General features: G+C 46.1%; 1 protein-coding gene across 3 annotated transcripts in view; it reads right to left on the bottom strand.

Moving 5' to 3' along the window:
* Nucleotides 1–399: 399 nt before the first annotated feature.
* The window catches only part of agbl1 (AGBL carboxypeptidase 1), a 253,692-nt gene continuing 232,141 nt past the window's right edge, over nucleotides 400–21,950 (bottom strand). For 2 of the 3 annotated variants that reach the window (XM_078241330.1, XM_078241331.1), the window contains one exon: nucleotides 402–890. In XM_078241330.1, coding sequence (XP_078097456.1) covers nucleotides 746–890 — 145 coding nt within the window. In that variant the 3' untranslated portion in view covers nucleotides 402–745. Of the gene's footprint in view, nucleotides 891–21,950 lie in introns of all 3 variants that reach the window. The other variant, XM_078241332.1, reaches the window with a different exon arrangement.

Consider the following 21,950-nt stretch of genomic DNA (forward strand, 5'->3'; position numbering starts at 1 on the left):
AAGGTCTATTAGTAAGGAGCCCATCAGAGCATTGGCACAGGAATGTCAAAGTGAGGAACCAGGTAAGGTCAGGGCTTGGATCAGTGAAGAGAAGAGGAGTGAGTCATCAATCGTTATGTGAGTCATCTAATGTTAACTCTAAAGCGGTCTAAACTAAGCTAGTTTGGGCCATAACGTACCTGGCATCCTCTCTCTTGTCACCAAGCTTTCTCCCCAGTTTCCAGGAGCTTCACACTAAAGACAGGGAGGCTCTGTGGATGTTCCCCTACAAGTGCAAAAGTGCTGCTTAGACAGGCCCATCACTCTGGCACTGCCATCGTTAACAGGCTAAGGCATGCTGGGTTCGGGGTCCCCCTGCAGATATGCGAGACTTCTACATACAGCCAGAATACGAAGATAAGCAGGATTCAGCAGGAGACTTTAACATTGCAAACTGAAGTTGTTTCGGAGATACAAGTCTATACTGACAAGCCTCAATTGCCTGCGGAGATAATTTTGACCTTAACTGAATATAACTGAAAGTTACAGCATAGCGAAATATTGTATGTAACATGATCGCAATCAAAGCAGTTTGTGCAGATAATGTTCAGACCACCTCAGGAGAGTGAGGGACAAATTGCGTTTAGGAGGTTTTCACTCTGTTCCAAAGCTGTCTTGTGTTCGATATCACCGGCGTAAGGAATGGCCTCATGGCGGCTCTTTTATCAAAGTTTGGGATCCATTCCCCCACTCTGTAAACGGACAATCACTTCCTCGGCTCCAGTTCGTCGTCTGAGCTCACATTGAGCTCGGTGGCAAGGTCAATGGGGTCGTCATCCTCCTCGGTGCAATTATCTGTGTAATAATCGATCTCCTCTGGGCACGGGGGTTCATCATCCACGAACGCATCACTGTGTGCGGAAAGAAAATAATTGAAGAGAAAAAAAATCATTAGTTGCTTTTACAATTAACGAAGTCGAACCAAGGTTGCATGTGGTCACGTGAAGCCTCCAGGAATGCTCTCTGGGTCACATTATCAAGACACGGATCACTGCAGAAAGCAGGATTTACTGTGGCTTCTCAAAGAACAAAGAAAGTTACAGCACAGGAAGAGGCCCTTCTGCCCTCCAAGCCTGCACCGACCTTGCTGCCCGACTGAACTAAAACCCCCCCACTCTTCCAGGGACAATATCCCTCTATTCCCATCCTATTCATGTATTTGACAAGACGCTTCCCAAATACTTCCCGGATTTCACAGGACAGGGAGAGAGAGCAGGATGTGTGCGTGAGGAGCTGGGTAAAGGGGTGGGAAATCACTGCTGTGTAGAGTGCAGCTGCCAAGCCTTGCCATAACTGAATCAGAGGGCAGAATTTTCCCATCTTGCCCGTCACGGGAATCGTAGTACTTTAGATATCTTTGGACAGGACTATGCAATTGTCTGTTGACCTTGGGGGGGATTTTCCAGTGTTGGGGTGAGCGTGGCCAAACAATATCGTCTATAGAATCCCTACAGTACAGAGGCAGGCCATTCAGCCCATCGGGTCATAGAATCATAGATTCATAGAATCCCTACAGTGCAGAAGTAGGCCATTCGGCCCATCAAGTCTGCACCGAACACAATCCCACCCAGGTCCTATCCCCATAACCCCATACATTTAACTCAGCTGGTCCCCCTGACACTAAGGGGCAATTTAGCATGGCCAATCCACTTAGCCTGCACATCTTTGGGTCAGCACCGACTCTCCGATAGAACATCCTACCCAGACCCTATCCCCGTAACCCCACCAATTTCCCTAATATTTACCCCACTAATCCTCCTAACCTACACATCTTGGGGCACTAAAGAGCAATTTAGCACGGCCAATCCACCTATCCTGCGCATCTTTGGACTGTGGGACAAAACCGGAGCACCCAGAGGAAACCCACGCAGACACGGGGAGAATGTGCACACTCCACACAGACAGTCACCCAAAGCCGGAACTGAACCTAGGTCCACGGTGCTGTGAGGCAGCAGTGCTAACCATTGTGCCACTGTGCCGCCCCAATCTTATCAGGCAAAAAGAAAGAAGTACTTCATTTTCAAACAAGCCAGTTCCCATGCTGCAATTTGTCACTCCACGTGAAACTGTCACCTTCCACCCAATGCCTTTAGTAACTCTGGGTGCACATGCCCACTGTTTCCCAGTGTGCACAGGGTGTAAACACATCAGGCAGGGTTTTCTGGCCCTTCCGGTCCCAGCAGCAGGACTGGCGAGCCACAGATAAAGTCATAGACATCAGTGGGAGTGAAGGGATCCCGCCCATTATACGGTGCACTTCCCTCACTCGCAGAACAGCCTCATCTCCAAGATCAACACAAATTCTGATTTGCAGGGTTACAGTTCTTAATGGATAGGGGGTAGCTAACAACAAAAACTTGCATTTATATAGCACTTGGCGTGTTTTGAAGAGGTCACAAGGCTCATCGTGGAAATTGTAGACACTGGGATATCTGATATCGGGACAGGCCGGTCAATTGTTCATAATTCATTATATTGTACTCTTAATATTAACAAAAGTTACCTCCAGGTAAATAAACAATTCAGGTAAAGATATTCCAGTTCAGGAGGGGTCTAAACAGTATAGGTAATGAGGAAGGAGTTGCGATGGCCGAGTAGAATTATCGCTAGACTATTAATCCAGAAACTCAGCTCATGTTGTGGGGACCCGGGTTCGAACCCCGCCATGGCAGATGGTGGAATTTGAATTTAAGTTTAAAAAATCTGGAATTAAGAATCTACTGATGACCATGAAACCATTGCCGATTGTCAGAAAAACCCATCTGGTTCACCAATGTCCTTTAGGGAAGGAAATCTGCCGTCCTTACCTGGTCTGGTCTACATATGACTCCAGAGCCACAGCAATGTGGTTGACTCTAGGGAAGGCAATAAATGCTGGCCCAGCCAGTAACACCCATGTCCCATGAATAATAAAAAAACTATTCCCATTGGCTAGGAGGGTTACCAAACCTCCAGAAAGGATTGGCCCGGAGTTTCCAGGAATTGAAGATTAATCTCCAGGTATGTGTGGGACGCAGGAGAAAAAATTATCAGGACATTTAATTTTTTTTAAAAGTCATTTTCTTTGAACATTTTTCTTTACCAGATGTAAAAATATGGAAAGGTAAGCAAACAGAGGCTGTGTAGCTGACAGTCAAGCATCGACCAATTAAATCAGGAGTCCTTTTGCATTCCAGTTGATGTCGGAAGTAAGTGTGTCACAAGGATGGATTTGTCGGCTGACTGGCGGTCGGAGCTTGAGGGCAAGTCATGTGATGGAACATCCAGGAAATTGTGGTGGCGTGGCCCCTTTAAGGGGGTGTACTCTGAGAGCCACATGGTCGGGCCGCACCCTATGGAATGTCGAGGCAAGGAGCTGAGCCAATCGCGTGCAAGGGCACATACCCGGGTTGGGGAGGATCCTCAGTTGGAGCTTGGGAGGAGTAGTGTACAGTCGCATAGTTATTCTCTCTGACCCTATTAGTGTATTTATTTATTTGTTCATTGACAATAAAGCCTTTTGTTAAGTAAGCCTCATTGAGTCACCCTCGATTTATTCCAAATACATTTGTATAGAAATTAGAAGCAGGAATAGGCCATTCAGCCCTTCGAGCTTGCTCCGCTATTCATTTTGGACATGGCTGATCATTGAATTCAATATCTTGATTTCCCCCTTCCCCCCCCAAATCCCTTGACCCCTTTAGCCCCTAGAACTATATCGAATTTAATCACAGTTGGCAACTTTACTGGGGTTAGGATCTGCAATGTGGGGCCTGAGAGTTTATGTATTTACTAATATCACAATTAGGCTTACATTAACACTGCAATGAAGTTACTGCGAAAATCCCCAAGTTGCCATACTCTGGTGCCTGTTCAGGTACACTGAGGGAGAATTTAGCACAGCCAATGCACCTAACCAGCACGTCTTTCAGACTGTGGGAGGAAACTGGAGCACCCGGAGGAAACCCACGTAGACACGGGGAGAACGTGCAGACACGGCACAGACAGTGACCCAAACTGGGAATTGAACCCGGGTCCCTAACCACTGTGCCGCCCTTGGAGTTGGCACTGGGCCTCCATCCAGTCTCCCTTCCTCAAATAATATTGAGACAAGAATGGCGACAGCAGAGATGGAAGCCCCTTTGGCCAATTACGTCCGTGCTGGCTCCCTGCGAGACTAACTCAGGTGATCCCACTCCCTTATATAAAAGCAAATTACTGCGGATACTGCAATCTGAAACAGAAACGGAAAATGCTGGAAAATCTCAGCAGGTCTGACAGCATCTGCGGAGAGGGAATAAAGCCTACATTACCGGCAGCCTTCGGTGATGAACGGATCTGAGGATCACGAGAGAAACTATGAAAACATTCTATTCTTTTGTAGAAATGAGGAACACGGGATTTTAATTTTGAAACGACCTTGCGTGAGAAAGAACAGGCACGGCAGGATGACGGTTCAGGCAGTTCCTGCTGGCAGCTCCTGTTAAACACAAATGTGCTCATTTCTCTAATGAAAGTTCACCGTTCCTTTTAAAAAAATCTTCTTCTAACTTGTCACACTCACAGCACCAAGCGAAACAAATTCCGTGTTCTCACATTACTGTCAGATTTTGTAATAAAGATGCTTCAAGGGACAATCTTATTTATTACAACATTCGTACATGATGTCAAAAACCTTTATTGGATTTTACAACAGCGTCTGATATTAAAAATAACACTTGGCTCCCTCCCGGGTTTGGTTAATAGACAGTCAGTAATTTGGGGAATAGTAAGTTATCAGCTCTCAGTCTCGACTTGCATTGCTAAGGAAGAACTTGGGACACTGGTCCTCGTGCTTTGGAAGAGGAAGGAACAAACCAGTGGCAAATGTTCCCGATGGTGGGAAAGTCCAGAAATAAGTTTGAGGACAAGGGGTAAACCTTTTAGTGTTGAGGTGAGGAGAAATTTCTACCAGACAGAGGTGAATGTGTGGAATTCACTACCACAGCAAGTAGTTGAGGCCAAAACATTGTGTGATTTCAAGAAGGAATTCGATATAGCTCTTGGGGCTAAAGGGATCAAGGGATATAGGGGGGAAGGGGGGATCAGGTTATTGAATTTGATGATCAGTCATGATCAAAATGAATGCTGGAGCAGGCTTGAAGGGCCGAATGGCCTACTGCTGCTCCTATTTTCTATGTTTCTATGATATGTGGGTGATGGACGATCACAGGGTCAAAGCCACCTTTGCAGGACAGGCAGCATCTGTGGAGAAATCGAGTTACAATTTCAAGTCTGTGGCCTTTCATCAGAGTATGTTCTGATCTGTTCTGATGAAAGATGTGGAGATGCCGGCGTTGGACTGGGGTAAACACAGTAAGAAGTCTAACAACACCGATAAACCTGTTGGACTTTAACCTGGTGTTGTTTGACTTCTTACTGATGAAAGATCACAGACACTAGTAGGGTGGACTGGCCATGCCAAAATCTCCCTCAGAATATCCGAACAGGTGCCGGAGTGTGGCGACTAGGGGATTTTTACAGTAACTTCATTGCAGTGTTAATGTAAGCCTACTTGTGACACTAATAAATAAACTTAAAAACACTGGAACATAGCGATATAGGATTTAGGAGCAGAAGTAGGCAATTTGGCCCGTTGAGCCTGTTCTTGCCAGTCGACAAGATCATGGCTGATCTGATTGTGGTCTCAGCTCCACTTTCCTTTTCCCCCCCTCATAGCTCTTGATGCCCTTTGTCTGTCAAAAATCTACCTCACCCAGCCTTGAATAAATTCAGGGAGGCAGCCTCCACTGCTGTCTGGGGAAAAGAACTCCATTGACTAACACCCTCTGAGAGAAACATATTCTCCGAATCTCTGAAACATTAGCTCTGTTCCTCTCGCCGCAGATGCTGCCTGACTATTTCCAGCATTTTCTGTTTTTATTTCAGATTTCCAGCATCTGCATTGTTTTGTCGAGATCGTTTTTGATACTTCCACAATCCAATGACCAATCGACACTTATTAGACTTGCAATTATATAAACTGGACACAACTAGAATGGTCACTGCTTTGGGTTCCACTTGGGGGGTGAATTATCATTACCAAGAACTTCAGGAGAGTGGTGGAAAGATAAATTTGATTTTCCTGCTGCCTCCCTCGTGCTCTGAATTACTTGGGCAGTGTGCACCCAATGCATACTTCACCCAGCATCACACAATCACAGAACGGGTTACAGGATCACAGAATTGCTGCAGCGCAGAGGAGGCCATTCAGCCTCATGTGTCCATGTTGGTTCATTCCCCAGCCTTCTTCCCATAGCCCTGCACATTCTTTAGAATTCTACAGGGCAGAAGGAGGCCGGTCATTTTACTTTGCTCTGTGTCCACACAAACAGGCTTAACCAATTAAGCACAGTGAATATCGATCAATTATTAAACTAACATACTCAAACACAGATCAATCAAACCATTGAACACTGCACTGTTCAAACCAAAAAAAAACACAGCTAGAGATCGACAGCCTCAAAAGTCCAGTGCAAATCGAAAAACATTGGTCAAAATTCTACCGTCTCGCCCACTACGGGAATTGTAGCGGACGAGATGGAAAATTTGGTGGACTATTTAAAGGTCTGTTGAGCTTTGTGGGACTTTCTGGTCTTGGTGCATATGTGGCTGCAGAATCCCACTCACTAGTTATTGCATGGTCTTTGCTGCCTGTATTTATCCTTGCTGCCTGTGTTTTTCAGATCCTCGAAGTGAGTCGGGTTAGGAGTAAGATTTAAAATGAAGAAAGTGTGAAGAAGTTTTTTCTGGATAGTCACCCATCAGTGGGAGCAATGCAGGAGGCCAAGAGACCCAACAACAGGGATGTATTATTTCAGATTTCCAGCATCTGCAGTACTTTGCCTCTGTATCTCCGACTCTTTTTCCCTCTGCACCAGGCGAACAAGCATTTCCCCAGTGCATAGCCGAGGAAAAATCAGCTTGAACATGCTGTTTTGAATCCACCAGGATGAGGAATGGCAGGACTGGGAATGAATCATTTACCCTCTGCACCTCAATAATTTAAACCATGGCCTTCGGAGGCCAGTCGTAAATCTTGCCTTTCGGCCCAGAGGATGAATATCATTGCTGGAAGTCTTGCGGCTGTTGTTTTTGTACCATAGCCAGAAGATCCAAATCTGGCAGTCATTCCAGCTGCTGCAGATGTGAGGGGGCGAGGCTGGCAGCGGGGGCGGGTGGGCGTGGGGGGGAAGGCGGGGGACAAGTTCATCAGACTGATTTATGTGGATTGATCCCACAAATTGAGGTCGGATGAGATTTGACTCACGCATAGACTGGTAGTGGAAAAATAAAAATGATCTGTAAAGGTACTTTTAATACCTTGTTATACTTTATCTGATGGTGCTGAAATAAGACTCGTTGGCCGGGATTTTACTGTCCCGCCTGCCACGGGAATCAGAGCGGGCGAGGGACGGACCATGGAAAGGTCCATTGACCTCGGGCAGGATTTTATGGTTTCGGGATGAGCTAGGCTCTAAAATCCCACCCATTGGTTTCTAACTTCCTGGCACATCCCATCTCCATTTTGTTTTAAATAAAAGAGGAATCACATCTTCTCAGGTATAAAACAGCAAACCCCAGTCACAAAAACAGAAAATGGTGGAAAGTCTCAGCAGGTCTGACAGCATCTGTGGAGAGAGAATAGAGCCAACGTTTTGAGTCTGGATGACCCTTCATCAGAACATCAATGGGAATGTCCGTTGACCTAGAATCATAGAAACGCTACAGTGCAGAAGGAGGCCATTCGGCCACAATCCCACCCAGGCCCTATTCTCATAACCCCACATATTTACCCTTCTAATCCCCCTGACACTAGGGTCAATTTAGCATGGCCAATCCACCTAACCTGCACATCTTTGGAGTGTGGGAGAAAACCGGAGCACCCGGAGCAAACCCACGCAGACACGGGGAGAATGTGCAAACTCCACACAGACAGTGACCCGAAGCCGGAATTGAACCCGGGTCCCTGGCGCTGTCGAGGCAGCAGTGTTAACCACTGCCAGGTGCAGACTTGATAGACTGAATGGCCTCTTCTGCACTGTAGGGATTCTATGATTCTATGGACCAACGTTTTGAGCCTGGATGCTCTGACGACAGGTCATCCTGACTGGAAACATTGGCTCTATTCTCTCTCCACAGGTGCTTTCAGACCTGCTGAGATTATACAGCATTTTCTGTTTATGTTTCCGATTCCAGCATCCACATTATTTTGCTTTTACCAAATCCCAGTCACCTGTCTAACTTTAGTCTGCTAACTTGTACAATACTGTTATGTTTTATGCCTTGGAGCTATGCAGAGATGATACACTCCATATTCTATATGTGCAACACGGGTTTAATTCAATGCTTTAAAATGTTTACTCTTATACGTTTAGAGCAACTTGCCCCAGGTTAGTTTCTTTTACCCAGTGACCACACCCAGGCTTAACTAGTAATGCACAGTGTGCAGTCAGCAGTCTACAGACACACATAATTGACCATTGAACGGTTGAACATTATGCCCTCCTTCATTAATATTAATCTCCACTAACCGGTTTACTCCCATTTCTGGAAGGCTATAACAAAATAGGCGAGATTCTTCGGCCTCCCAGCCGCGTGTTACCCGCCGGCGGGAGGTGGCGCGTTGTTTTCTAGATTCTCCAGTCCCACCGCTGTCGATGGGAATTCCCATTGACGTCACCCTACTGCGCTGACAGTGGGACCAAAGAATCCCGCTGGCACGAACGGCCGGAGAATCCAAGCCAAATCTGTGAAATTTGATGGGTAAGTTTTTGTTTAGTATCCGCAACTATCGGGTAAAATGCCAGTGCTTCCTGTTGCTCCGACTATAACTAGCTGCTCCTGTGTATTGATGCTCTGTGTATTAACCAATGTGCCCCCTCTCCCTTCTCCACACCCTCAATCTCCCTTGGAATGGTTTTTGCAGAGGCTCAGAGGGATTTGGTGCATGCTGTGCAGTGCTGCCTTTCTTCATTGTCAGTTGCTGGAGCCCCTGCTCCTTGGTCTTGCACCCACACTTAGAGGAGGCAAAGACGAAGAGGGATTGGAATGGTTCCTTGAAAAGCCAGGCTGATATATTACTCCCAGTATCTATAAAATAGAATTCAATTGTATCTTACAATTTACGTACTGTATACAATATGTAAAATGCAATTATGAAAATACAACAGGAAGGGGTGCAGAACCCTTCCTGCTCCAGGAAATGCAGCACATCTTAAGACCATAAGTCTTAAGTCAGCATAGGACGGCTTGGTGGCACAGTGGTTAGCACTGCTGCCTCACAGAGCCAGGAACCCAGGTTTGATTCCCGGCTTGGGTCACTGTCGGTGCGGAGTCTACACGTTCTCTCTGGGTCTGCCTGGGTTTCCTCCGGGTGCTCCGGTTTCTTCCCACAGTCCAAAAATGTGTGGGTTAGGTTGATTGGCCATGCCAAATTGCTCCTTAGTGTTAGGGGGAAGTCAGGGGGATTAGTAGGGTAAATATGTGTGGTTATGGGATAGGGCTCGGGTGGGATTGTTGTTGGTGCAGGCTCGATGGGTCGAATGGCCTCCTTCTGATTTTGATTTGATTTATTATTGTTACATGTATTACCATACAGCGAAAGGTATTGTTTCTTGCGCGCTATACAGACAAAACATACCGTTCATAGAGAAGGAAATGACTGTAGTGCTACAGTCATACTAGGGTGTAGAGAAAGATCAAATTAATGCAAGCTAAGTCCATTCAAAAGTCTGACAGCAGCAAGGAAGAAGCTGTTCTTGAGTCAGTTGATACGTGACCTCAGACTTTGTACCTTTTTCCCGGCGGAAGAAGGTTCTGCACTGTAGGGATTCTATGATTCTATGAAGTCCTTAAGGTATAGGAGTAAAATTAAGCCATTCGGCCCACCAAATTTGTTCCGCCATTCAATCATGGCTGATATGTTTCTCAGTCCCATTCTCCTACCTTTTCCCTGTAACCTTCGATCACCTTACCAATTAAGAACCTATCCGTCTCTGTCTTAAATACACTCAGTGACTTGGCCTCCAGAGCCATGTGTGGCAATGGATTTCAACAAGCAATTGGAGATCCAAGGTGCTACCCCTGACTGTGGGTGGGAATTGCCTGAAGCGAGAAATAAGAGTGGACTCTCAATTGTCCTCGAAAAAGAAAGCAGAAGTGTCACATTAACTGCAATAAGCATGACCTGTGGTGAAACCCAGCTGTTCTGTCTATGTGCATAATGACAAGTGATACAACAAGCTTTCCCATTCTATAGGACGCTTTCCATGGTGGAAATGTGTATAAGGTTGTGAGGAATGGAACATCTCCAGGTGAAGATTGGGGAGATAACTTTGACCGCTTTAGGGTTGCTGATGGGTTTGTCAGGGTAGGGTAGATGGCAAAAGGATATTTCTCCTCATTGGAGAATCTAGAACTAGGGGGAACAGCTTAAAAATAAAAGGCCTTCCATTTAACATGGAGCCGAGGAAAAATTTCTTCTCTCAGAGGGTCGTTAGTGTTTGAAATTTTCTGCATAAGAGAACAGTAGAGGCCGATCGAATATATTCAAGGCAGAGTTCAACTTTTTCTGCCAGGGCTTATGGGTGGGCTGGCAGGAAAGTGGAGTTGAGGCCACAACAAGATCGGCCATGATCCGACTGAATGACAGAACCGATTGGGAGGGCCAAATGGCCCACTCCTGCTCCTATTCACATAATTTCACCGTAACTTTATTGCGGTGTTAATGTAAGCCTTACTTGTGACCAATAAATAAATAAACTTTAACTTAATTCCTTATATTCTTGATAGTTAGTTACTGAAAGGGGGAGGTAACTGTATATCACAAACTTACATGCTTGGAAGATATGATGGCTTACCCTGGCCTCCAAATAATGCCTTCATCCCAGAGTCAGAAGCTCCACTGGGTTTGAGTTCAAAACCTCTAATACTGACTGGAGGAGTAATTGCATCGCTGGGCATTACGTCTCTCAGATATGATATTAAACCAAGGTTATTTTTGCCTGCTGAGGTGGATGTAAAAGGTCTAACGATCCTATTCAATGAATAATAGCAAAGATGTCCTACTTGTAATGTCCTAACTATGTTAGGGGTTGTGGGTTTTACACAAGAAGAAAAATACGTGGTTTGCACACGGAGATTAAAACTAACTAACAACAAGGTTTATTTTCAGAACTGCTGCCTGTACAGAGCGCACACTGAAACTAAAACAGCAGCTTGTGCAACACCTTAATGACATCACCATCAAATCATGTGATTGGCACTGAAAGCAATCTGCAACCACTTAAATATATAACACTGCTCAACATGACCAAACTAGTCATGTATTTCATTGCTGTTAGTGGGACCTTGTCATGTGCAAACTGGCCATTGATTTTACCGACAAAAGAACAATTGTCATCTTTCTAAAGGGTTTTTTTTTGCTCATAACTCTTTGGCATATTCCAAGAATGTGAGCAGTGCAATTAAATGCAAGTCCCTTCTTTTACCTTGCAATATTCAATTGCCATATGTTCAATAGTGGAATTGGCACTGTTTATAATTAGACTGGGGGCTAAACATAAGTCCAGTTCAGCATAATTAGTTACATAGGCTGAAATACTTTAAAATGAAGCCTTTTACCTGTTGAAAACCATATAGAGGATCCCACAGTTCCACAGGCGGAAGATACAATATAGAGATTGAAAGATGGGTAGGTAGATAGGAAAGTAGAGTTGAGGTAACTATCAGGTCAACCATGATCCCACTGAATGACAGAACTGACTGAGAGGGCCAAATCGAATCATAGAATCCTTACAGTGCAGAAGAAGGCCATTCGACCCATCAAGCCTACACTGACAACAATCCCACCCAGGTCCTATCTACGTTACGCCACATATTTACCCTGTTCATCTCCCTGACACTAAGGGGCAATTTAGCATGGTCAATCAACCTAACCCGCACATCTTTGGAGTGTGGGAGGAAACCAGAGCACCCGGGGAGAACGTGCAAACTCCACACAGGCAGTCACCCAAGGCTGGAATCGAACCCGGGGTCCCTGGCACTATGAGGCACTGTAACCACTGTGCCACGCTGCTGACCAAATGGCCAACTCCTGCTCCTATTTCTTATATTCTTGATAGTTATTGAAAGGGGCTGGTAACTGTTTATAATGGACAAACTTACATTATTGGAAAATATGGTTTGGCAGTATTAGTGAAGAGAGAAACAGAGTTAAGGTTTCGAGTCTAACGTGACCCTTCACCAGAACTGTAGCCACCCCTAGTTAGATCTAACAGTGAGCGGAGAGTGATGATCCATGATGTTAATAATTCAATTTTTACTTGAGTTTAGATTTACCTGCTTGCTCCTGGGATGCTTTCACTCTGAGATCAGGAATGTGTCACTAACTAAAAAACCCATGTCTGATTTTGAATTGCTCAGTCCTTTCTGCCGCTGATTTATTTTTGTAGCTTTTAAAATTGCTCGACAGATTCTACATGGGCTTTTAAGTAGTGAGTAAATCCCAGACAGATGAGTTTATGATCGGGCGGCACGGTGACACGGTGGTTAGCACTGCCACCTCACAGCGCCAGGGACCCGGGTTCGATTCCCGGCTTGGAGCACTGTCTGTGTGGAGTTTGCACGTTCTCCCCGTGTCTGCGTGGGTTACCTCTGGTTTCCTCCCACAGTCCATAGATGTGCGGGTTAGATGGATTGGCCATGCTAAATTGCCCCTTAGTGTCAGGGGGTTAGCTAGGGTAAAGGCATGGGGTGATGGGGTTGGGTGGGATTGTGGACAGTGCACACCTGATGGGCCGAATGGCCTCCTTCTGCATTGTAGAGATTCTATGATTCTAAAATTGCTCGACAGATTCTACATGGGTTTTTAAGTACTGAGTAAATCCCAGACAGATGAGCTTGTGATCGGAATCCCTGGTTCTAACCTTTTCCAACATTGCTCTCTTTTTACATAAATTCTTTGATCGATGTAAGCTCTACTCTTCTCAATATTTTGCGTTTACTCAGGGAGGCTAATTCATGGATGAAATGTCTAAGTTCAAGGACCAGGGAAGAGCCTCCTGTAAATCTCATCGTGAACACGGCCCTGTTTTGTGCAGCACTGCCAAGCCTGAACATAACTCACTGCCCACAGTCTCTTTCATTATGAAATTTATAGTAATGCCCCTGACAATGTTAGGAAACTCAAAAGCAAAGGGAAACCATTAGACTTTGGTTTGTCAGCATGCTGTGTGCAAGGGGGAGCAGGATAGTCAATAGGCTGTGAGCTCCCCTGCCATGGTCCCTGTGCACGTGGTGGGTGCGATTCAGTATTTAACAGCAACGAACTTGAAACCTTTAGGGAGGTTGATGCCGTAATGTGATGTCGTTCATTTCTCAGAGCTCACTGACCTCCCAGATTTATTTTGCATATTTTTTGTTCAACATCAGAATGTCGGGGCAGAAGTGGGGCTCGGTGCTTTTCATACATATTAAACAGTTGACATAAATTTCCATTATTTGTTGGAGAACTATTAGCTCAGGCAAAAGACACAATCACCTCAATTGCTGTGTAATTGCAAACATCGCTGGCACATGGCACTTATTACTCATTGCCTCATTAGTGTTGGCAGCTCTGACCCACTTCGAATCACTCTGAATAGGGGACACGTGGTTAGCACTGCCACTTCACAGCCAGGGACCCAGCTTCAATTCCGGTCTTGGATTTGCACGTTCCCCCCATGTCTGCATGGGTTTCCTCTGGGTGCTCTGGTTTCATAGAATCATAGAATCCTACAGCGCAGAAGGAGGCCACTTGGCCCATCGAGTCTGCACCGACCACAATCCCACCCAGGCCCTGCCCTCATAATCATAGAAATCATAGAAACCCTACAGTGCAGAAGGAGGCCATTCGGCCCATCGAGTCTGCACCGACCACAATCCCACCCCCACACACTTTACCCGCTAATCCCTCAAACCTATGCATCCCAGGACTCTAAGGGGCAATTTTTAACCTGGCCAATCAACCTAACCCGCACATTTTTGGACTGTGGGAGGAAACCGGAGCACCCGGAGGAAACCCACGCAGACACGAGGAGAATGTGCAAACTCCACACAGACAGTGACCCAAGCCGGGAATCGAACCCAGGACCCTGGAGCTGTGAGGCAGCAGTGCTAACCACTGTGCTACCGTGCCTCCCCTTTCAGATTTCCATCATCCGTGGTATTTTGCTTTTGCATTATCCCTGGATACTGAATAATGAGCTGGCCTACTTTTGGATTCACTTGTTCGATATTGTTATTATGCACTCAATCAATGAGATGCCAGTATTTGTCTTGCCAGGTAAGGTTTGCATTGAGGCAACTAAATGCTGCAGCTTGGCTCCTGGCAAATCTCACTTGAACCGTGCTACCATGCCACCCTCCCACAGTCTAAAGATGTGTAGGTTAGGTGGGTTAGCCATGCTAAATGTGCAGGGTTATGGGAATAGGGCGGCGGGGAGGGCCTGGATGGCATGCTCTTTCGGAGAGTTGGTGCGGACATGATGGGCCAAATGGCCTTCTGCACTTTAGGGATTCTATGATTTGCCTGAAATGTGAACTTGTGGAGCTATAAGCTTGTTTGAAGTGCTAGGCCATTCAGCAGCAAAATCAGGAATATTTATCTTTGCACAAAGGATGGAGGAAATCTGAAACTCTCCCCCGAAACTTAATGGATGCTGGCTTTCATGTCAGGGCTAGAGACTTTGTTAAATAAGGTTATCAATGGACAGGGAGCCATGGTGGCAAAGGCAAAGTTGAGGTGCTGATCATTAATGATCTCACTGAATGATGGAATGGGCTCTAAGGGCAGAATAACCACATTTTGTATCTATTCTGTCTTCCATCAGATGTGCAAAGATGAGCAGGCGAGGTGGACTGGCCATGCTAAATTGTCCCTTAGTGTCCAAAGGTGTGGAGGCTAGGTGGATTGGCCATACGAAATTGTCCCTTAGTGTCCAGAGGTGTGCAGGCTAGGTGGATTACCCATGGTAAATGTGTGGGGTTACAGGGATAGGGTGGTGGGGGTGGATCTGGGTAAGATACTCTTTTGGAGAGTCAGTACAGACTCAATGGGCCAAATAGTCTCTTTCTGCACTGTCGGGATTCTATGTTTCGATTGTTTTATGGCATGGTTCTGCTCTTTGTGAATTTCCAGCAGTTTTATATGTCAGAGAGTTAGATCTGACCGTTATCTACTGTTCAATTCTACATCAACATCGCTGTCCTGAACAACAACTTAACATCATAATGTCAGGGGAAATGCAGTAACTCAGAAACACCAGTAAATGCATTTCTCTGATTTATGATCAGAACAATCTGAGTCTAATAACTTGCTGAAAAGCAGAATACTGTGGAGGCTGGAAACCTGAAATAAAAACAGAAAACGCTGGAATCATACCGCAAAGATCCTTAGGCAGCGCCTTCCAAACCCACGACCACTTCCATCTAGAAGGACAAGGGCAGCAGATACATGGGAACACCACCACCTGCAAGTTCCACTCCAAGCCACTCACTTGGAAACATATCGCCATTCCTTTGTAGTTGCTGGGTCAAAATCCTGGAATTCCCTCCCTAACGGCATTGTGGGTCAACCCACAGAACATGGACTGCAGCGATTCAACAAGGCAGCTCACCACCACCTTCTCAACGGCAACCAGGGATGGGCAATAAATGCTGGCTCAGCCAGCGATGCCAGTGTCCCATGAATGAATAATAAAAAAAAGGTCCAGATGCTTCCATGGAGAGTTTGCCCTTCAGGTCAGTGACCTTTCATCAGAACTGGGAAAGGTTAGAGGTGCAATCAGTTTTGGGTAAGGGCTGGGTGGGAAGGCCTGTGGCAGAGTGGAAGACAGGAGAGATTCACTGACTTATCATGGAAACCCGACAGTGCAGAAAGAGGCCATTTGGCCCATTGAGTCTGCACCGACAACAATCTCACCCAGGCCCTAACCCCGTAACCCCACATATTTACCCTGCTAATCCCTCTAACCTACGCATCCTGGGCCAATGCACCTAACCCGCACATCTTTGGATTGTGGAAGGAAACCGGAGCACCCGGAGGAAACCCACGCAGACACGGGGAGAACGTGCAGACTCCACACAGACAGTGACCCAAGCCGGGAATCGAACCCAGGTCCCTGGAGATGTGAGGCAGCAGTGCTGACCATTGTGCCATTGTGCCACCTTACAGGGCCAAAAGGAAATGGTGATGAGGCACGAAAAGGAACAAGGGACCCAAAGGCATGCTATAGAGAGTGGATTCGCTGTTGTCTGAAAGCAAAAATAAGGAAAAAAAAGAACCAAAATATTCAAACAAAAAGTTAGGAAAGCAGGGGGATACAATTCCTTTATTCATTTTCTGCTTCCCAGCAAGTTCGCTCATTGCTAACTTAGGTTGGGGGATTGGCCATTCTAAATTGCCCCTTAGTGTCCCAAGATGTGTAGATTAGGGAGGTTAATGGGGTAAATACATGGGGCTATGGAGATAGAGTCTGAGTGGGGCAAGTGATGTTGTAGCTTTATCGAACCTTAGCCAAGGCCGCACTTGGAATATAGTGTTCAATTCTGGTCACCACACTACCAAAAGGATGTGAAAGCTTTGGAGAGGATACAGAAAAGATTTACCAGGCTGTTGCCTGGTATGGAGGGCATTAACTATGAGGAGAGGTTGGAGAAACTTGGTTTATTCTCACTGGAACGATGGAGGTTGAGGGGCAACCTGATAGAAGTCTACAAGATTATGAGGGGCATGGACAGAGTGGATAATCAGAAGCTTTTTCCCAGGGTGGAAGAGTCAATTACTAGGGGGCACAGGTTTAAGGTGCGAGGGGCAAGGTTTAAAGGCGATGTACGAGGCAAGTTTTTTTTTACACAGAGGGTGGTGGGTGCCTGGAACTCGCTGCTGGGGGAGGTAGTGGAAGCAGATACGATAGTGACTTTTAAGGGGTGTCTTAACAAATACATGAATAGGATGGGAATAGAAGGATTTGGTGCCCAGAAGGATAGTGGGTTTTAGTTCAGTTGGGCAGCATGGTCGATGCAGGCTTGGAGGGCCAAAGGGCCTGTTCCTGCGCTGTAATTTTCTTTGTTCTTTGGGTTGCTCTGTTAGCGAGTCGGTGCAGACTCGATAGTCCAAATGGTCTCATTCTGCACTGTAGAGATTCTATGATTGCCCTGATTTTGTTCCTTGGTTCAGAAGCAAGTCAGACTCCACGTTTATGCTGTCACCATTCTGTAACCAGCTGTAGGGTAACCTACTTCTATAAAAATAAGGGACATCTCAACAGAGGCAGTCAGTAAGGTTGGGGGATGATGAGGGTTGTGGGTGTCGAGGTGGGGTTTGGGGGGGACAGGTGCAGGGTCTTGTGACCATAACTCCCACCCCCACCCCTCCCCCCACCCCCCGCCCACACACACTGTGCCTCTGGTGTTGATGAAGAAGCTCAGGGGGAAAGATTGATCATTGATAGTAAAGTGGGCCGATAGCTAATCAGTAGCCCAGTTTTATTTTCTACCTGGCTGGGTTTTCTTTTCCTGCCCATTTTCACACTCTTGCCATCGACTAATTTCACCCGTGTCTGTTCTGCCGACCAACAAGGAGGCAGTTGAACATTGCAGGAGGACACCGTTGCTACTGGATACAAGAGTGAGGAATTGAGAGGATTCAATGAGAAGAGGAATCAGTGCCCACCGAGGCCTATTTGCCCTGAGACATCCAGTGGTCGTGCAAAGAGCTATATAATAATGTTTAGTTTTTGGTGGCACCAAAGGGGCAGCACGGTGGCACAGTGGTTAGCATTACTGCCTCACAGCTCCAGGGACCCAGGTTCGATTCCCGGCTTGGGTCACTGTCTGCGTGGAGTTTGCACGTTCTCCCTGTGTTTGTGTGGGTGCTCCAGTTTCCACCCACAGTCCAAAGATGTGCAGGTTAGGTGGCCGTGCTAAATTATCCTGTAGTGTCCCGGGGTGTGTAAATGAGAGGCATTAGCGAGGTAAATTTGTGGGGAGGGGGCCTAGGTGGGATTGCTGTCAGTATAGACCCAAATGGTCTCCTTCTGCACTGTCGGGATTCTATGATTCTAATTATGCGCAACTACTGGAGAAGTGGATGACAACAAAGTCAGGAGGGATAAGACATTGCACTGAACAATACCTACAACTGCTGATGATAGGCTTCCCGTTGGATGACAGCCCCAATCGCTGAGCGTTTTGCAAAGTGACTGAACTTTGCATTGTACAGCTTGTACTGTTGCCTAGTTTTGATCATTTGAATTTCAATAGTCACTTTGATGTTTTATCACATTTTGTCTAAGTGTTTCTGCAGTGTTTTCATGTGCTACTCGATTCAATTTGCTTCCTTCAAACTACTTGGCAACTCGGATTCTTCTGAGCTAAAAGCTACTTTGGATCGACAGCAGCAGTCAGGAAATCTACAAGCGCTCAACACTTCAGCTAAAGCCTGCATTGCGGCCAAGCTTTGAAGGTGAGAGTGTGCAAGCAGCAGGATCTGGGCAGCAGCCCACACAAGTATTGCCCCTTGCCGATTATAGACTCAGCGAATATTCACATCGCTGCAACAATGCAGCGAGTGCCATTCCAGTCCTCGGCTTCTTCCATTATTTATAGAATTTATAGACGCAAAGAATGGATTTTTATTAACTTCTGACTGGGGCCACTCCAGCTTAAGAGTCAGCAAGCAAGCGATCATTACTTTGCTCAGTGTTGGTTGATGGGAGTCATAGAGGTTTACAGCATGGAAACAGGCCCTTCTAAGAACAAACAACAGTACAGCACAGGAAACAGGCCCTTCGGCCCTCCAAGCCTGTGCCGCTCCTTGGTCCAACTAGACCAATCGTTTGTATCCCTCCATTCCCAGGCTGCTCATGTGACTATCCAGGTAAGTCTTAAACGATGTCAGCGTGCCTGCCTCCACCACCCTCCTTGGCAGCGCATTCCTGGCCCCCACCACCCTCTGTGTAAAAAACATCCCTCTAATATCTGAGTTATACTTCGCCCCTCTCACCTTGAGCCCGTGACCCCTCGTGAACGTCACTTCTGATCTGGGAAAAAGCTTTCCACCGTTCACCCTATCTATACCCTTCATAATCTTGTACACCTCTATGAGATCTCCCCTCATTCTCCGTCTTTCCAGGGAGAACAACCCCAGTTTACCCAATCTCTCCTCATAGCTAAGACCCTCCATACCAGGCAACATCCTGGTAAACCTTCTCTGCACTCTCTCTGACGCCTCCACGTCCTTCTGGTAGTGCGGCGACCAGAACTGGATGCAGTACTCCAAACGTGGCCTAACCAGCGTTCTATACAGCTGCATCATCAGACTCCAGCTTTTATACTCTATGCCCCATCCTATAAAGGCAAGCATACCATATGCCTTCTTCACCACTTTCTCCACCTGTGTTGCCACCTTCAAGGATTTGTGGACTTGCACACCTAGGTCCCTTTGTGTTTCTATACTCCTGATGACTCTGCCATTTATTGTATAACCCCTCCCTACATTATTTCTTCCAAAATACATCACTTCGCATTTATCTGGATTAAACTCCATCTGCCACCTCTCCGCCCAATTTTCCAGCCTATCTATATCCTGCTGTATTGCCCGACAATGCTCTTCGCTATCCGCAAGTCCAGTCATCTTCGTGTCATCCGCAAACTTGCTGATTACACCAGTTACACCTTCTTCCAAATCATTTATATATATCACAAATAGCAGAGGTCCCAGTACAGAGCCCTGCGGAACACCACTTCGGCCCAACCTGCTCATGCCGCCCTTTTTTTTAAACCCCTAAGCGAATTCCAATTGCCTGCATTTGGCCCATATCCCTCTATACCCATGTAACTATCTAAATGCTTCTTAAAAGAGAAAATTGTACCCGCCTCTACTACTACCTCTGGCAGCTTGTTCCAGACACTCACCACCCTCTGTGTGAAAAAATTGCCCCTCTGGACACTTTTGCATCTCTCCCCTCTCACCTTAAACCTATGCCCTCTAGTTTTAGACTCCACTACCTTTGGGAAAAGATATTGACTATCTACCTGATCTGTACCCCTCATTATTTTATAGACCTCTATAAGATCACCCCTCAGCCTCCTACGCTCCAGAGAAAAAAGTCCCAGTCTATCCAGCCTCTCCTTATAACTCAATCCATCAAGTCCCGGTAGCATCCTAGTAAATCTTTTCTGCACTCTTTCTAGTTTAATAATATCCTTTCTATAATAGGGTGACCAGAATTGCACACAGTATTCCAAGTGTGACCTTACCAATGTCTTGTACAACTTCAACAAGACGTCCCAACTCCTGTATTCAATGTTCTTACCGATGAAACCAAGCATGCCGAATGCCTTCTTCACCATCTGTCCACCTGTGACTCCACTTTCAAGGAGCTATGAACATGTACCCCTAGATCTCTTTGTTCTGTAACTCTCCCCAACGCCCTACCATTAGCTGAGTAAGTCCTGCCCTGGTTCAATCTACCAAAATGCATTACCTTGCATTTGTCTAAATTAAACTCCATCTGCCATTCATCAGCCCACTGGCCCAATTGATCAAGATCCCATTGCAATTGGAGATAACTTTCTTCACTGCCAACTACGCTACCAATCATGGTGTCATCTGCAAACTTACTAACCATGCCTCCTATATTCTCATCCAAATCATTAATATAGATGACAAATAACAGTGGACCCAGCACTGATCCCTGAGGCACACCGCTGGTCACAGGCCTCCAGTTTGAAATACAACCCCCTACAACCACCCTCTGGCTTCTGACAAGAAGCCAGTTTTGTATCCATTTAGATACCTCACCCTGGATCCCGTGAGATTTAACCCTATGCAACAACCTACCATGCGGTACCTTGTCAAAGGGCTTGCTAAAGTCCATGTAGACAGCATCAACTGCACTGCCCTCATCTACCTTCTTGGTTACCTCGGGAGTACCTTGGAAGTCCTCGGAACTGAGCCTTAGACTCAACAGGGGAGCCGATGGCCTAATGGTATTATCGCTACACTATTAATCCAGGAACTCAGCTAATGTTCTGGGGATCCGGGTTCGAATCCCGCCACGGCAGCTGGTGGAATTTGAATTCAATAAAAAATATCTGGAATTAAGATGACCATGAGACTATTGTTTGAAAAACCCGTCTGGTTCACTAATGTCCTTTGGGGAAGGAAATCTGCTGTCCTTACCTGGTCTGGCCTACATGCGATTCCTGAGCCACAGAAATGTGTTTGACTCTCAACTGCCCTCGGGCAACTAGGGATGGGCAATAAATGCTGGCCAACCAGAGACGCCCATGTCCCATGGATGAATTTTTAAAAATTCATTCTGCAGCAGGACTGAGGCCTCAAAAGCAACTCGGTGCTCGGCAGTCGAAGTTACTGGAATAGGACCTCAAACTCAATAATTTTTACCCGATGTGATTCTATAGAGCTAAACAGATACTGCAGCAACTTTCATTCATTTGTCTCATACATTAAACAACTCCTTCAAGACACTCTGTCTCTCTGAGCTTCTTTACACCAAGAAATACTGCTTTGTGTGTGAGTTCTTCTGCATGGCGAGCGTTTGATACAGTTCCTTTGAGCTTTCAGTGAATTAAATTTATGAAGCAGTGAAATGTCAGCAATTTCTCCCTCATAAAATCAAAGTAACTGTGTCAAAGCTGGGGTTTCTGATCAACCCAAGTTGTGTCTGAGGCTTCCAGACTTCGGAGGGTGAGGGTGAGCCACGGGCACTGAATTGAGAAGATTATGCTGAGCTGAATCTAAAAATCCAAGCTCCAGGAGCTAATCTAAGTCTAAACCCATTGGGGATTAAGCTGATTCACAGCACAGGCCATAACAGGCCCAA

This window comes from Mustelus asterias, chromosome 24 (genome assembly GCF_964213995.1).
Source record: "Mustelus asterias chromosome 24, sMusAst1.hap1.1, whole genome shotgun sequence".
In the NCBI taxonomy this organism is placed as follows: Eukaryota; Metazoa; Chordata; class Chondrichthyes; order Carcharhiniformes; family Triakidae; genus Mustelus; species Mustelus asterias.